Source organism: Vulpes lagopus, chromosome 23, assembly GCF_018345385.1.
Source record: "Vulpes lagopus strain Blue_001 chromosome 23, ASM1834538v1, whole genome shotgun sequence".
In the NCBI taxonomy this organism is placed as follows: domain Eukaryota; kingdom Metazoa; phylum Chordata; class Mammalia; order Carnivora; family Canidae; genus Vulpes; species Vulpes lagopus.
The window spans coordinates 50699339-50713309 of NC_054846.1; the positions used below are offsets into that span (position 1 = coordinate 50699339).

The following is a 13971-nucleotide window of genomic DNA, read 5'->3' on the forward strand; positions in this document are numbered from 1 at the left end:
AGTGACTCTTGACCACAGCAAAGCACTGGAGCAAATGATCCTTTCCCTAGTGGGCTGCCTCACTGGTCCTTGGCCCCTCGGGAGGCCGAGCTCGCAGTTGCATCCAGAGGCTGCTCCTAAAGCTGTTGGACCTGTCTAAAAATAGGAAGGCAGGGAGCCTAACGCCAAGCAGACGGCAGAAGAGCAGTCCTGGGAGGAGCGCAAACATCCCCCCTCCTGGGAAACATACTCATTACATTCTGAGCAAAGGCGGTTCACAATGCATCCCGGAGAAAATATGCACTTATTGCCCCAAACATGCCAAAGCTCAACTAATGACTGCACGCCTGCTCCAAAGGCATAAACTATTCCAGATGCTACTTCTTGCCTCCGGGAGAGCCCTTCTTTCTTCCAGCCTGAGGTTCCGGACTCTTCCTTGGGGTCTAGTCTTTTGGGAGACATCGGGTCAGCTGAGGGTCTTGGGGTAGGTGATCACCTCTCTCGGCCTTATAGGGGCATTCTATAGGATCTTTGCCTTCATAGACCATTGTGGAAACTAGGTCTACCCGCCTGATGGGGGTGGGGGTGGGGAGAAGGGTGCCGGGTGGGAAGCCAGGAGCCAGTGCTCTAGGTGATCTGGGTGGGGCAGGGGGATAGGGGGGCAGGGGGATTCTGAACTTGAGTGTGTGTTCAGCTTCTATATCTATCACGTGGCAATGAGTCTGCAGGGAAGCAGCACTTACGTTGAAAACTCAAAGTGCCAAACATACTCAGGGTTTGCTAGGCTGGATGGCATTGCAGCTTGGGCCCGTTTTTTATATTTAAACTTTATTCCCCCCCAAATTTTCTTTCAGTGTCTGCCTAATGTTTCAAGGACCCAAGCTTACTGTAGGGTATCAGGTTCAATCTTCCCCTATTATAAATAACACAGTGATGACCATCCTTGAACGTGCATCATGGAGCACATCCCTCTGGATGAATTCCTGGTAGGGGAATCACTGAACTGAATAGTATGAACTATAGTATTACAGCTCAGGAGAAAGCATGGAGGGTCAGGCGTGATGCACAGAACTGCTGTGTTAGAGACGTTATGTAAGGCTCTGTCCTCATGCCGGGCACACACACACACACACACACACACACACGGGGCTCCGTGAGTGGGAGCTAAGTGGCTACAGAGAAAGCACAGGTAAATGCCTGCTCCTCCTCTCCCTAGAAGCCCTCCCTCCCTGGGGTCTCCCGACAGCCACAAAAGAGCATGTCAGTCTTGTCTGAGCTTTATTATTTCAATCACTTGAGACTTGCCATATGGTGGGCTCGTGAATGTTTAACAGCTGACTCTTGGGTGGTAGTTGGGGTGGGGGGATGGTTAGGTTCTGATTTGTGGCATTTGCCCATTTCTGTGGTGTAAAACCTTCTGTTTTGGCCAATTTCAAACTGCCAACACATCATGGAAAGCAGAGCTGGGATGAGATGCACCTAATGCCACAGGCTGATTGGAGCTCCCTTGTCTTTCTACCTGCCCCTGGCTCCCTCTGGTCCCTCATCTTCCTCCTCCCCATTCACCACCCTCCCACAGGCTCATCCAACTGAATATTTTGTGGGGAGGTGGATGTTGCTGAAGAATAAGAACATCCTCTGGGAGAGTTCTCTAAAGGAGAAACTGAGGCTCAAGGAGGTCCAGATGACTGCCCCAGATCACCCAGCTAGATGACCTTCCACTGGGTGTCATTCCCTACTCACTGCTTGGGACACTTCTCAGATGGGAGCCCATGCTTCCTACTGTGGAAATACACTCGTCCTCCTCCCCCTCCTCTTTGGGGACTCCTGTGCCCAGATCCACAAGAGCACGAGTCCCAGGCCTTGCCATCCAGGAGCTGAGAGCCAAGCGGGGAGGCAGACACACGTGTGCGTTTTACACCAGGCAGAGGGGTGAGTGTCCTGTAGGAGCTCCTCTGTTCAGCAGCTGCAGTCTGGGCTTCCACGCTTCTCTCTTCTCTCCCGGCAGCAGAACTTGTTGAGGACTTATCTTGCTCCTTCCCTGGGGAACCCGTTTTTTTTCCCCAGTATCTACTCTTTCATGTAGCAACTCGTTTCATGGGCAAGTGAGCCATCCCCAGTTCTGGGAGTAGGTAAGTTCTGATCAGTCTTGGTCAAACCTGTAATTTATTCCTCCTTGCCAGAGATTGTTTAGGGATGGGAAGTGATCCACTTCTGGCCAATGAGAGCTGAGGAGACACGGGGTGGGAGCAAGGGGCTGTGCAAAAAAAAGAGACAGACAATCTCTCTTCTTCTGGATGCCTGCAACTCAGTGTTCTGGGTGTTGTGATTATTTTGTCGCCAGCCTGAAGATGAAGCCTACCCATGAGGGACAGCAGAGCCCAGAGAATCACAGAAAAGGGGAGCCAGAGTGCTAACTGCATCCTCCTTCTGACCTTGTTGTTAGGGAGAAAATATATTTCCTTCCAGCTTAAATCACTTTGAGTTGATGTTTTCTGTTACTTGAGGCCAAAAGCATCCTAATTGATGAAATACTTCCAGTCCATCATCTACATGCAAATGCAGCGGTTGTTATACAACAGGGATCGTATCACGTCACTTTCTTTTTTCTTTTTTTTTAAGATTTTATTCATTTATTTAAAGAGAGAGACACAGAGAAAGCATAAGCAGGACGAGAGGCAGAGGGAGAAGCAGGCTCCCCACTGAGCAGGGAGTCCAATGCAGGGCTAGATGGGGGGGCTTGATGTGGGGCTCAATCCTGGGACTCCAGGATAATGACCTGAGCCAAAGGCAGCCACCGAACCCAGGCGCCCTATCACATCATTTCCTGATTCCAGTCCTTCATTGGCTTCTTTAGGGAGTCTGATCAAATCTTTGTTCACTGTGTCCTCTCCTTGCCTCATGCCTACTCACCTCCCAGACAACGTCAGCCCCTGCGAGGAGAGCACTGGGTTGTCATCATTGGCTCCTGGTGCCTGGCATAGAGCCCACCACAAGGCAGGTGCTTAATAAACACTTGAATAAGTGCAGAGGAGCTGGGGGTAGGGGCGGGGGGACCAGTCAGCGTCCTAGGCTTCATTTCTGGCTTTGCACTGACCTGTTCCGGGACTTTTGGTGCATCTCTCCTCTGTCTGGACCTTAATATCCAAAAGTGTAGAGAAGGCATACTGTGGACTAAAGCAATAGTTTAAGAATTGGGATTCAAAATACCTCTCAGTGCCTCTATATAATAGCGATTATGCTTTCAGAATCCACTGATGCAAAGCTTTAAAATGCAGGTGTCACGGCAGCATCGAAGTCCGTTTGGAAAGCCTTCATACTTGGGTGTGAGACACATTGTCCTCTTTACAGACAGCACTGTGTGCCACGTGGTTTCCAGATGCCTTCCTTGAGCGAGGGGGCCCGCAGGCTGGGAACACTGGCCTGGACCATCACAGAGCACCTCGGGCACTGGGGGCTTGTGTGTCTGGTGTGGGCCATACAGTTGTACGTCTCGCTCAGGGTCACATGGCAATTATGGTGAATTCAGACTCACTCTTCTCCCGTCTGGGCTCCTTTGGCTCAGCCAGCCTGGCCGACAGCACCGGTCCCCTTCGGTGTCCCTGGAAATGAGAAGCAGGGAGGCCTGTGAGCCCTGAGATCGCCTAGGGTAGGGGGACAAGGTCGAAGGCAGAACACAGAACGCTGACAGCCCGAAATGACAGGGGACATACTTCAGATGCCGGGGGCGTGGTTTAGGAGCGGCTGGAATTACACCCTCAGGGCTGAGCCAACATTGTCTGAGTCTCAGCCTGAACCGAGTCTGGACCCTGCAGAGGCAGGGACCGCGTGGGGGGTCTGGGGCCAGGGCTGCAGAGCTGAGCAGAGAGGCGGTGGAGGCAGGAGGCAGATCCCTAGCTGGAAACCAGGCACGGGGATCTTTTGCCTTTCCAGATACGTGTGTCGTTTGTTTGTTTGTTCATTCATCATTCATTCGTTCAGCCAGGGACTCAGTCCCTCACCAGTGCTCACTGGGCTGTGTGGCCTGCAGCCTGGCACAGGGTCCGAGGAGGAGCCGGGCACAGACAGAGGGAGACACAGAGCATGGGCTCCGGTCTCTCTGGGAGGGGTCGGGCCAGTGGCCCTTCTGCCTGGGGAAGGGAGATGGAGGGGAAACAGGGAACTGTGTTCCAGTGGGTGAAGCGGTTATCTGTGTGAGCGGTACTCGACAGACAAGGAGTACACCCATCCACGGGCTGGGCAGAGGGAGCCTCAGAGGGAAGGATGGGATGTCCTGCTTATAAAGATCTTAGGAGGGGATCCCTGGGGGGCTCAGCGGTTTGGCGCCTGCCTTTGGTCCAGGGTGCAATCCTGGAGTCCCAGGATCGAGTCCCACGTCAGGCTCCCGGGACTCGGAGCAGCATGGAGCCTGCTTCTCCCTCTGCCTGTGTCTCTTCCTCTCTCTGTGTCTATCCTATAAATAAATAAATAAATAAACAAACAAACAAACAAATAAATAAATGAATCTTTAAAAAAAATAAAGATCTTAGGAGACGGAGGGGCTGGCTAGAAAAATAAAGGGGTCTGTATTTGTATCTAAAGCTGGCCAAGGGCAGGCCTGGTGGCTCAGCAGTTTAGCGCCACCTTCAGTACAGGGTGTGATCCCGGAGACCGGGGATCGAGTCCCATGTCAGGCTCCCAGCATGGAGCCTGCTTCTCCCTCTGCCTGTGTTTCTACTTCTCTCTCTCTCTCTCTCTGAAGAAATAAATAAAATCTTAAAAAAAAAAAAAAAAAAGCTGGCCAAGTGGGCCGTGCTCCTTTCCGTTAGCAAAGGCTCAGAGTGGAGAGGACCTGGCACTGGGCTGAAAGCGGCTCTGGATAGAATGTGTGTGCATCGAGGGGAGCAGGCAGGGGGGCTGGTGAGGCAGCGGGGGCGCGGACTCCCGAGGGCAGCGGGGGGGGGGGGAGGGGCTGAAGATGCTGCAGAGGGGGCATCGCGCTAGCTGCTGAGTAGAGGTGGAATCAGAGGGGGAGGTTGGGAGAGCAGCCAGGAGGCTACTGGGCACGGTGAGAACTGCTATTGGCCTGAACGACGACCAGGACGGAGGGACGAGAGCAGAGCACGGATCTGAGAGAGGTTTCTGAGAACTGACGGGTCTGGGTGAGTGGAGGTGGTCGGAGGAGGAGATGGAGGGGCGCACAGGGATGGATGGGATGGTGGCCAATTCCTGCACCGCGTGGCAGTGACGTTTAAGCCTCTGAGACGGATGGCTGGAGGGTCCCTCTCCGTCCTGGTCTAGAGGGAACGGGAACGAGGAGAACGATGCTCCCCCAGAGCCAGAGCCTTGGTTCATACCTCATTGTCAGCTCAGCGTCCCCTCTGGTGTCAGCCCCCAGCCTCTTCCCTCTGTAGTCTCTGCAGTCACACTGATCTCAACAAGGGATCTGACTGTGTCACTTCTCTGCTGAAAAACTTTCAACGGCTACCTGTTGTCTAGAAAGATCTGAGCTCCTTAGACTGGCAAATAAAGTCATCTACACTCTGACCCCGTCCACCTTCTCTGTCTCCATCCCTTGGCACCTTCTATTAGCCACAGTGAGCAATAACAGTAACAGCAACAACCACAAACAACAGCTGACATACAACATGGAGGTGTGCAGGGCAGTGTCCTAAGAATGTTACATTTATTTGCTCATGCAGTTCTCGATAGAAAAATATGGCAGGTCTTGGACTTCCCAGAGTGGGCCACATCCTCTTGCTTTCCGATCTCTGTACCTTCAGTTCACTTGTTCTGGTACTCAGCTGTCCTTCCAGCCAAGCAGTACACATCTATGGACCATTAGCCTATGCCAGAGATCCCAGGGTGAGGGAGATGTGTACCTGCCCTCAGTGCGTACAGTCTAGTGTGGGAGACACATCCACGGAGAGTCGATAGGGTAAGTGCAGTGACAGGACGGGTGCACAGAATGAGCCCTAATCCAGCCAGGGGCCTGCCAATCTGGGCTGCTGGAGCTCTGCCCCCTCCAGGAAGCTTCCCTGGCTTTGCCAACCTGGGTGAGGTCCCCCTTCTGTGCCCCTACTGTCCCTTCTAGGCCCACATCACACAGCGACCACCGTGCACGGGGAGCACACGTGAAGGCAGAGAGCACTCTAACTCAGCAGCCACCCAGCACCCGAGGCCGCCTGGACACAGACCCCTGGGATTCACTGAATAGAAGTGCTTGAAGGTTGAAGAATCACAAAGACGGGCCTCCTCCTCTTGGGTTGTTCTCTGCTGCTCTCCCCAGAGTCAGGCCTGACTTTTTCCCCTTTCCTGAGCCTGGCTCGGGCCCCTGGCCCAGAGGCACCCCACAGGGGTCAGGCTGGGGCTGCTGCCTTCAGTAACTAGTTCAGGAGCAGCCTGGCTAGAAAAGGCCATACCAGGATGGGGGCCCAAATACCCCTAGCCAGGCTGAAAGCCCCTGTCCCAGGTTCCCGAGGAGAAGGAGCAGTATCCTGGGCAGCTCTAGTCTTGGGGGGAAGAGGGAAGAGGCCCTGTGGCAGCCCTCAGAATCCTGGGGTGGTTGGGGTGGGGGGGTGTCCCTGAGAGCTTCTTCAGTCCCTGAGCCCCTCTGCACCCTCTGGGCTATGGGATCTGTGGCGGCTGTGACGAAGGGCTTAAGGAATAAATGACCTTAGAGTGGTCTCTAGTGGTATTTGAGAAATATTCCAGGAAGTCTTTTGAGGCCTGGTGACAGCTGAGGCTGGCCCCTTGGACTCTCGCTGGCTTAGCATAGCTCTTCCTCTCCAGAGCTCTGGAGTGGCAATCATGGGCCCTCCTTGAGGGGCTGCAACTCTCAGGGCAAGGACCTGAAAGGACTCTCGGAGTGGCTAGGAAGGCCTGGCCCCCACCCTCTGCTCCTTGCCTCGAAGCCCATCTTGGCTCTCCGTGCCTCTGTAGGGGTGGGGCTGGGGGCAGGGAGCCTTGGGGGCTGATGCTAACAGCTTTGGACAGGGTGGGAATTTCCATTCCTATCTAGGGAGCCATCAACGCTGTGTGCCCTGACCTGGGCCTTTGGCCTCCAAAGGGCAGTGGGAAGGCCGGCCCCAGGGCCAATCCCTGGCCATTAATCCCTCCTGCCAGCCTGAATATCCACCCAGCATGGTCAGACAAAGGACTGCCCAGCCCAGCCACTGTGTTCCTCCCGCCCCAGGGGCTCCACTCAGACGCTGGGCCGCCTGGAATCCAGGCCCATGAGAAAGGGGCCGCCTTCACTGGCCATCTTATGCCCGGATGCTCAGCCGCATCCCGTCCGGCCCAGGGCCTGTGAAAAGAGGGCCCAGCCACGCTGAAAACACGGATTAGCCCTTGGGCCACCCCCTGACACCGGCCTGCTTGGCTCCGGGAAGCAGGCCCAATGGAGGGGGCCAGGCAGGCACAGAGAACTGGAAAAGTCTGGGTTCTCACCCCTTTGGCCCCATTCCCTGCCCCCACCCTCCCCAGGATTAGCCTAGCGAAGTGCACATTCAGTATAATTTATTGAACATATACTATGACCCAGGCTCTACACATGGATTGGCAAAGTGAAGGTACAAGAAAATTGCAGTCAGCCGTGGGAGGTAATAAGAGCCACTCTCCATACCGAGCCCCACACCATAGCTGTAGGTGTGAGACAGAGGCTGTGGTAGGGCCTCAGAGGGCCTCCAACCCCAAGTCTGAGAAAGACTGTGGCTCTGGTTCTATGCCTGAGTCCAGCTGCAGGATTCTGCTGCACCCGGTTGAGAATATGTGGGCTCTGAAATCAGTTGTCGGGCTGCCGCTCTCCTTCCCTTCCTGGTTTAATACTGGAAATGCCACCTGGGGAGCAGGAAAAAAAATCCCCTGTCACCAAGTGCCATTGGGGGCCAGGAACCTTTCATACGTGATCTCATCTGAGTCTTGTTAACACTATGGACAGGGCTCATTATTGCCCCCATTTGGCAGGTGAGGAAACTGAGGCTCCAATGAGCAACTGGCCTGTGCTGGGGCAGTAGAAAACACAGCGTGGAGAGGGCGCAGAGGGGGTAACTGGCAAGCCAGGCTGATCCTCACGGTGGTAGGGTTGAGGGGTCATCTCTCGGTCGCTGAGCGTCAACTCCCCCTTCCCCTCTGCTTCTACAGCCCTCTCTGCCCACCTCTCTCATAGTTGTAAATGTGTGTCCATCTCCCCAGCAGATCAAGAGTCTCTTCATCTCCGTCTTCCCTGAGCATTGGCAGAGGGCCTGGCGTGGAAGTACTCAGTGAGTGACGTGGGCTGAACTGAGGCCAGGAGACCGAAGGAGGGGTGGACTGAGGGTCCCGGGGCACCGACAGGACTCGCAGGTCCTGGGATGGAGGGAGTGATGGGGGAAGGAGGAGCCCAAGATGAGGGTCATTGTTTCTGCGCTGGGTGGCGAGGGGCAAGGGCCCACTTGCTGATATGGGGTTGGTGGCGCACTGGGTTGAGGCTGATGTCCAGTGGACGCTGGATATGCTGACCTGGAGGTCAGGAGTGGCCCGGCATCAGCTCTGCAGCCAAAGTTATTGAGACCTGGATGAGTTCAGGGTCATGGTGCTGGTGCTCTGGACTCGGGTTAATTTTAGCCCTGCTACCTACTAGCTGTGCAAAGTCGGGTAGGTCCCTTAGCCTCCCCAAGCCCTAGTTTCCTTCTCTGTGAAACAGAGATTGTAACAGTGCCGACCTCACAAAGTTTTTGCACTGAAGTGAGGTAATGAGTGTGATGTGTTTGCCACCAATGAAACGCTCAGTAATGGTGGCTGTCACATTATGGAGCTGGAGAGTGGGGGCCTTGAGTTTCCCCTCTTGGATCTGGAAGCCCTAGGCCACAGGCCTGCTTAGCTAGCTTTGGTTATTTGTACCCCACTGCTCTCCACATCAGGGCCAACTGGGATGAGGCATCTAGAGCCCCAATTTAAGAAGGCCCTGGCCCTCAGGTGCCAGTCCTGCACTTGCACCACCCCGAGGGTGAGTGCCCCCTTAAATTTAGGCCATGGGCACTTTGCTTGCCTCACCTACCCCAGCCCTGCTCCCTTTATCTTGCCTGTCCCCCAAGACCAGCCTCTTTAAGTCAAGCCTTTTTCACCCTTTGGTTCCCTTCCAGCAACGGCTGCCTCTCCTGTCACCTTAGAGAGATTTCCTGAAATAAGCTCAGGGAGACATGACCTCTAGATGGTGGTGGTAGGTGGTGTTTCCCAGAGTGAGTTTTTAAATTTTTTTTTTTCATTTTTATTTATTTATGATAGTCACAGAGAGAGAGAGAGAGGCAGAGACACAGGCGGAGGGAGAAGCAGGCTCCATGCACCGGGAGCCCGATGTGGGATTCGATCCCGGGTCTCCAGGATCGCGCCCTGGGCCAAAGGCAGGCGCCAAACCGCTGCGCCACCCAGGTATCCCCTCAGAGTGAGTTTTTAATAAAAAACTGCTAAGACACCTCCACCTCCACCCCTGTGGGATGTGAGTGGCATTTCTGGGTCAGTAAGCAGTTTTGTCAGACTTCTGGGCTGTGGAAGCACTTGGGGGGCTGTCTCTGACCCAGCAACTGGTCCTTGGAACTTTGGGTTGTGTAGGCTTGTGTTTTGTGCATCTCCACAGTGTGTATGCTGGGGGCGGGGGGGAGAGAGTGTGTGTGCAATGAAAGGGGAGCCCTTTCTCTAGAACAGAAGGGGCACGGAGAGGAGGCAGCTGAAAGGCGACTGCAAGTTACAGAGTTTCTGGAGGCCCTGGATTTTAAAGCAGCCAGTCCCGTGGTTCTCAAATAGGCCAGTTGGATCACTTTTTAGGGTTCTGTTTTTTCAAAGGATGCTTACAAATGGCTTGGGCAGGACAGGGTTGAGTGGGAGATAATAGAGAGAGGAGAGGGCGACCCTGAGCCACCAAACATCCTCTCCTGAGACAGAGCTGGCCTTCCGGCTCTGCCATTCCTACTACGCTGCCCTCTTAATGTCCAAGACCAGCATGGTGTCAGGACGCCCCCCCAAAGCCTGGCAGGGTGGTCCTGGGTGGCTCTCATCTGTGCCCCAGCTGGGGTGGGAAGGGCCTGGGGAAGGCTAGGAGAGAGTGATGGAGGGGACAGGACCCGGAGCAGCATAATGGGGTGGGGGCCCCAAAGAGTACACGGCGTGGGCGGATTTGTGATTAGCACTGACCCAAACAGGAGGGGGCTGAGGGGCAGGCGGCAGGGGCCCGACCCAACGAGGATGGGGAGGGGTGAGGCTGGGTCTGGAGGGACTGAGGGAGAGACCGAGGGGGGGCGACGTGCAGGTGGCGCGGGCCGTGCGCCTAGTTAGTAGGGGCGCCGGGGAAGCGGGGGGCGGGGCGGGCCCGGGGGCGGGGCGGGGCGGGGCGGGGCGGGGGCCGCGGCCATATAAGGCGGACCCGAGGCGCGCGGGCAGGGCGGCCGTCCGGGGGACCGAGGCCGGGCGCAGCGCCATGGAGCCGCCCGCCGCTTTCCCGGGCTTCCCGGCCCTGCCCTCGGTGGCGCCGTCGGGGCCGCCGCCGTCGCCGCTGGCCGGGGCCGAGCCGGGGCCGGAGCCCGCGGGGCGGGCGCGGGGGCGGGCGCGGGGGCGGGCGCGGGCGCGGGCGCGGGGGCGCGCGGGGAGCCGGTGCCCGGCCCGGGGCGGCGGCGGCGGCGCCCCCTGCAGCGCGGGAAGCCGCCCTACTCGTACATCGCGCTCATCGCCATGGCGCTGGCGCACGCCCCGGGCCGCCGCCTCACGCTGGCCGCCATCTACCGCTTCATCACCGAGCGCTTCGCCTTCTACCGCGACAGCCCGCGCAAGTGGCAGAACAGCATCCGCCACAACCTGACGCTCAACGACTGCTTCGTCAAGGTGCCGCGCGAGCCGGGCAACCCGGGCAAGGGCAACTACTGGACGCTGGACCCCGCGGCCGCCGACATGTTCGACAACGGCAGCTTCCTGCGGCGCCGCAAGCGCTTCAAGCGCGCCGACCTGCCCGCGCCCGCCGCCGGCCCGCCGCCCTGCCCCTGCCCCTGCCCCTGTGCGCCCGCGCCCGCGCCCCCGCCCGCGCCCCCGCTGCTCGCGCCCCCGCCGCTCGCGCCCCGCGCCCGCGCCCGCGCCCGCGCCCCCGCCCGCGCGCCTCTTCAGCGTCGACAGCCTGGTGAGCCTGCCGCCCGAGCTGGCGGGGCTGGGCGCCCCCGAGCCGCCCTGCTGCGCCGCGCCCGACGCCGCCTTCCCGCCCTGCGCGGCCGCCGCCTCCCCGCCGCTCTACCCGCCGGGCCCCGAGCGCCTGGGGCTGCCCGCGCCGCGCCCCGGCCCCGGCCCCGGCCCCGGCCCCGGCCCGCTGCCCGCCGAGCCCCTGCTGGCGCTGGCCGGGCCCGCCGCCGCGCTCGGCCCGCTCGGCCCCGGGGACGCCTACCTGAGGCAGCCGGCCTACGCGCCCGGGCTCGAGCGCTACCTGTGAGCCCCGCGCGCACCTGCCGCCCCGGCCGCTCCGCCCCCCGCGCACCGGCCGCCCCGCGCGCACCTGCCGCCTGCCCCGCGCGCACCTGCCGCCCCGGCCGCTCCGCCCCCCGCGCACCGGCCGCCCCGCGCGCACCTGCCGCCTACGTGCCCGGGCTCGAGTGCCTGTGAGCTCTGCGGCCGCCCGCCCCGCGCGCACCTGCCGCCCTGGCCCGCCCCGGCCCCTCCGCCCCGCGCGCACCTGCCGCCTACGCGCCCGGGCTCGAGTGCTACCTGTGAGCTCTGCGGCCGCCTGCCCCGCGCGCACCTTTCGCCCCGTGCACACCTGCCGCCCTGGCCGCTCCGCCCCCCGCGCACCGGCCGCCCCGCGCGCACCTGCCGCCTACGCGCCCGGGCTCGAGTGCTACCTGTGAGCTCTGCGGCCGCCCGCCCCGCGCGCACCTTTCGCCCCGTGCACACCTGCCGCCCCGGCCGCTCCGCCCCCCGCGCACCGGCCGCCCCGCGCGCACCTGCCGCCTACGTGCCCGGGCTCGAGCGCTACCTGTGAGCGAGCCCGGTGGCCGCCCGCCCTGCACGCACCGGCCACCTCGCGCGCACCTGCCGCCTACGCGCCCGGGCTCGAGCGCTACCTGTGAGCTCTGCGGCCACCCGCCCCGCGCGCACCTTTCGCCCCGTGCACACCTGCCGCCCCACGCGCACCTGCCGCCCCGCTCCGCCCCCCGCGCACCGGCCGCCCCACGCGCACCTGCCGCCTACGCGCCCAGGCTCGAGCGCTACCTGTGAGCCCGGTGGCCGCCCGCCCTGCACGCACCGGCCACCTCGCGCGCACCTGCCGCCTACGCGCCCGGGCTCGAGCGCTACCTGTGAGCTCTGCGGCCACCCGCCCCGCGCGCACCTTTCGCCCCGTGCACACCTGCCGCCCCACGCGCACCTGCCGCCCCGCTCCGCCCCCCGCGCACCTGCCGCCTACGCGCCCAGGCTCGAGCGCTACTTGTGAGCCCCGTGGCCGCCCGCCCTGCACGCACCGGCCACCTCGCGCGCACCTGCCGCCTACGCGCCCGGGCTCGAGCGCTACCTGTGAGCTCTGCGGCCGCCCGCCCCGCGCGCACCTGCCGCCCCGCGCGTTCCCGCCGCCTGTGAGCCCCCCTGGGAAGCCCCCCCCCCGCACCGTCTCGGCTCCGCAGCCCGCGGGCTCCCTCCCACCCCAGCTTCTGGTGAGCCCCCCGCCCTTCGCTCCCCAGCCGCCGCCTCGCCCAGCTCCTAACTTCGTCCGCCTTCTCTCTGTGTGTTTTTACCACACGTTAGAGGTCAGACTCCCGGGTTCCCGACTCCCTGGCTGCCTTCCCTCCGTTTCCCCCCAAGTTCGCCGCCACCCCCACCGTCCTTACTGGGAGAGCGCGCCGCTTCGGCACAGACACGCCTGGCTGCGCCCTTCCAGCCCCGGAGGACCGGTCTTCGAGATCTCCGAGACCAGCGGTACCAGGGGCGCCTGACTGAAGTCGGGGCTAGCGGCCTGCCCCACCATCTGGAAAACGTAGGACTTATTGGGTCATTATTTTTTTAATTAAAGCTGGTTCGATTAAAAAGAAACAAGAAACTTTCCTCTGGGCTCCGTGTGCTGGCTGGGGACTTCGGGAGTGATCTGGGGAGATGGGATGGGCGCGGTGCAGGCTTTCGGGTTGCCAGGGGGTGAGCCCCTTGTCTGCTATCAGGCAGAGGTTCACGGAGTAGGACTAGGATGTGATTAAGCCACAGCTGTGCACATAGTGGGCCTAGTAAAATGCCACCACCTGCTGCATCCCGGAGCCGCAGAGATGAGACGGCGTGTGCACAGGATTGTATCTGGCTAGAGGTTTGCTGTGTGAGATCGTTCCCAGCTCCCATGGATAAGGGAGCACTGACCACTCCTCTGACAAGTACTTAGTGAACTCTCAGGCACTTCTGGATGGGTGGGGACAGAGACATGACCAATCAGTCCTCAGAGAAATGAGATAAAGGCTCTAGAGCTTTATATTCAAATTGGCCCACAGGCCTCCAGCATCACCCTGGAGCTTGTTAGAGGTGCACAATCTCTGACTGCATCTCAGGCCCGCCCAGTCATCAGATTCTGCATTTTAAAGGCGTTGCCAGGTGCTCAGTATGCACAATACTCTGAAAGAAAGGCTTTGGCTTTTGAAAGCCAAGGCTGGGGGCTCAATTTAAAAGGCTAAAGCTCCCTGCTTGAAGGAAGGGGTGCCATGAACCACACGTTTCCCCACTGGACTTCTGGAGCTGGACTCTGCATCCTCATCCACGCCCCGTTTTATCCACCTTGCAGATCTGAGCTGAGGCAGAGGGACCCTGAGCCACTTACTGACTGTCCCCAGCACCACGGACAGGGCAGCACCGAAGAGAGACTCCAAGGGTGCAGCTTGAGGGGGTTGGCCTTTGACCCTGTCCTGCTCCCTAGTGCTGACCCAAATGTTAAGCATCAGGCTCTTCCAAGCTCTCCTACCTCAGGACTGCCAATCTAGTGGGGCCTGGATTGGGTGTCAGGGAAGGGGATCGTGGGTCTTGAGTCTAGGGTGAACG

The 13971-nt window shown here is 59.6% G+C and overlaps 1 protein-coding gene across 1 annotated transcript; it reads left to right on the plus strand.

The window, feature by feature from the left end:
* Window positions 1-10330: 10330 nt before the first annotated feature.
* Window positions 10331-11401, plus strand: FOXE3 (forkhead box E3; the record flags this gene model as incomplete). The annotated part of the gene is given in 3 exon segments (XM_041738006.1): window positions 10331-10546; window positions 10579-11037; window positions 11039-11401. Coding segments are annotated over 3 exon segments (1038 nt in total), but the record flags the coding sequence as incomplete, so codon positions are not given.
* Window positions 11402-13971: the final 2570 nt, after the last annotated feature.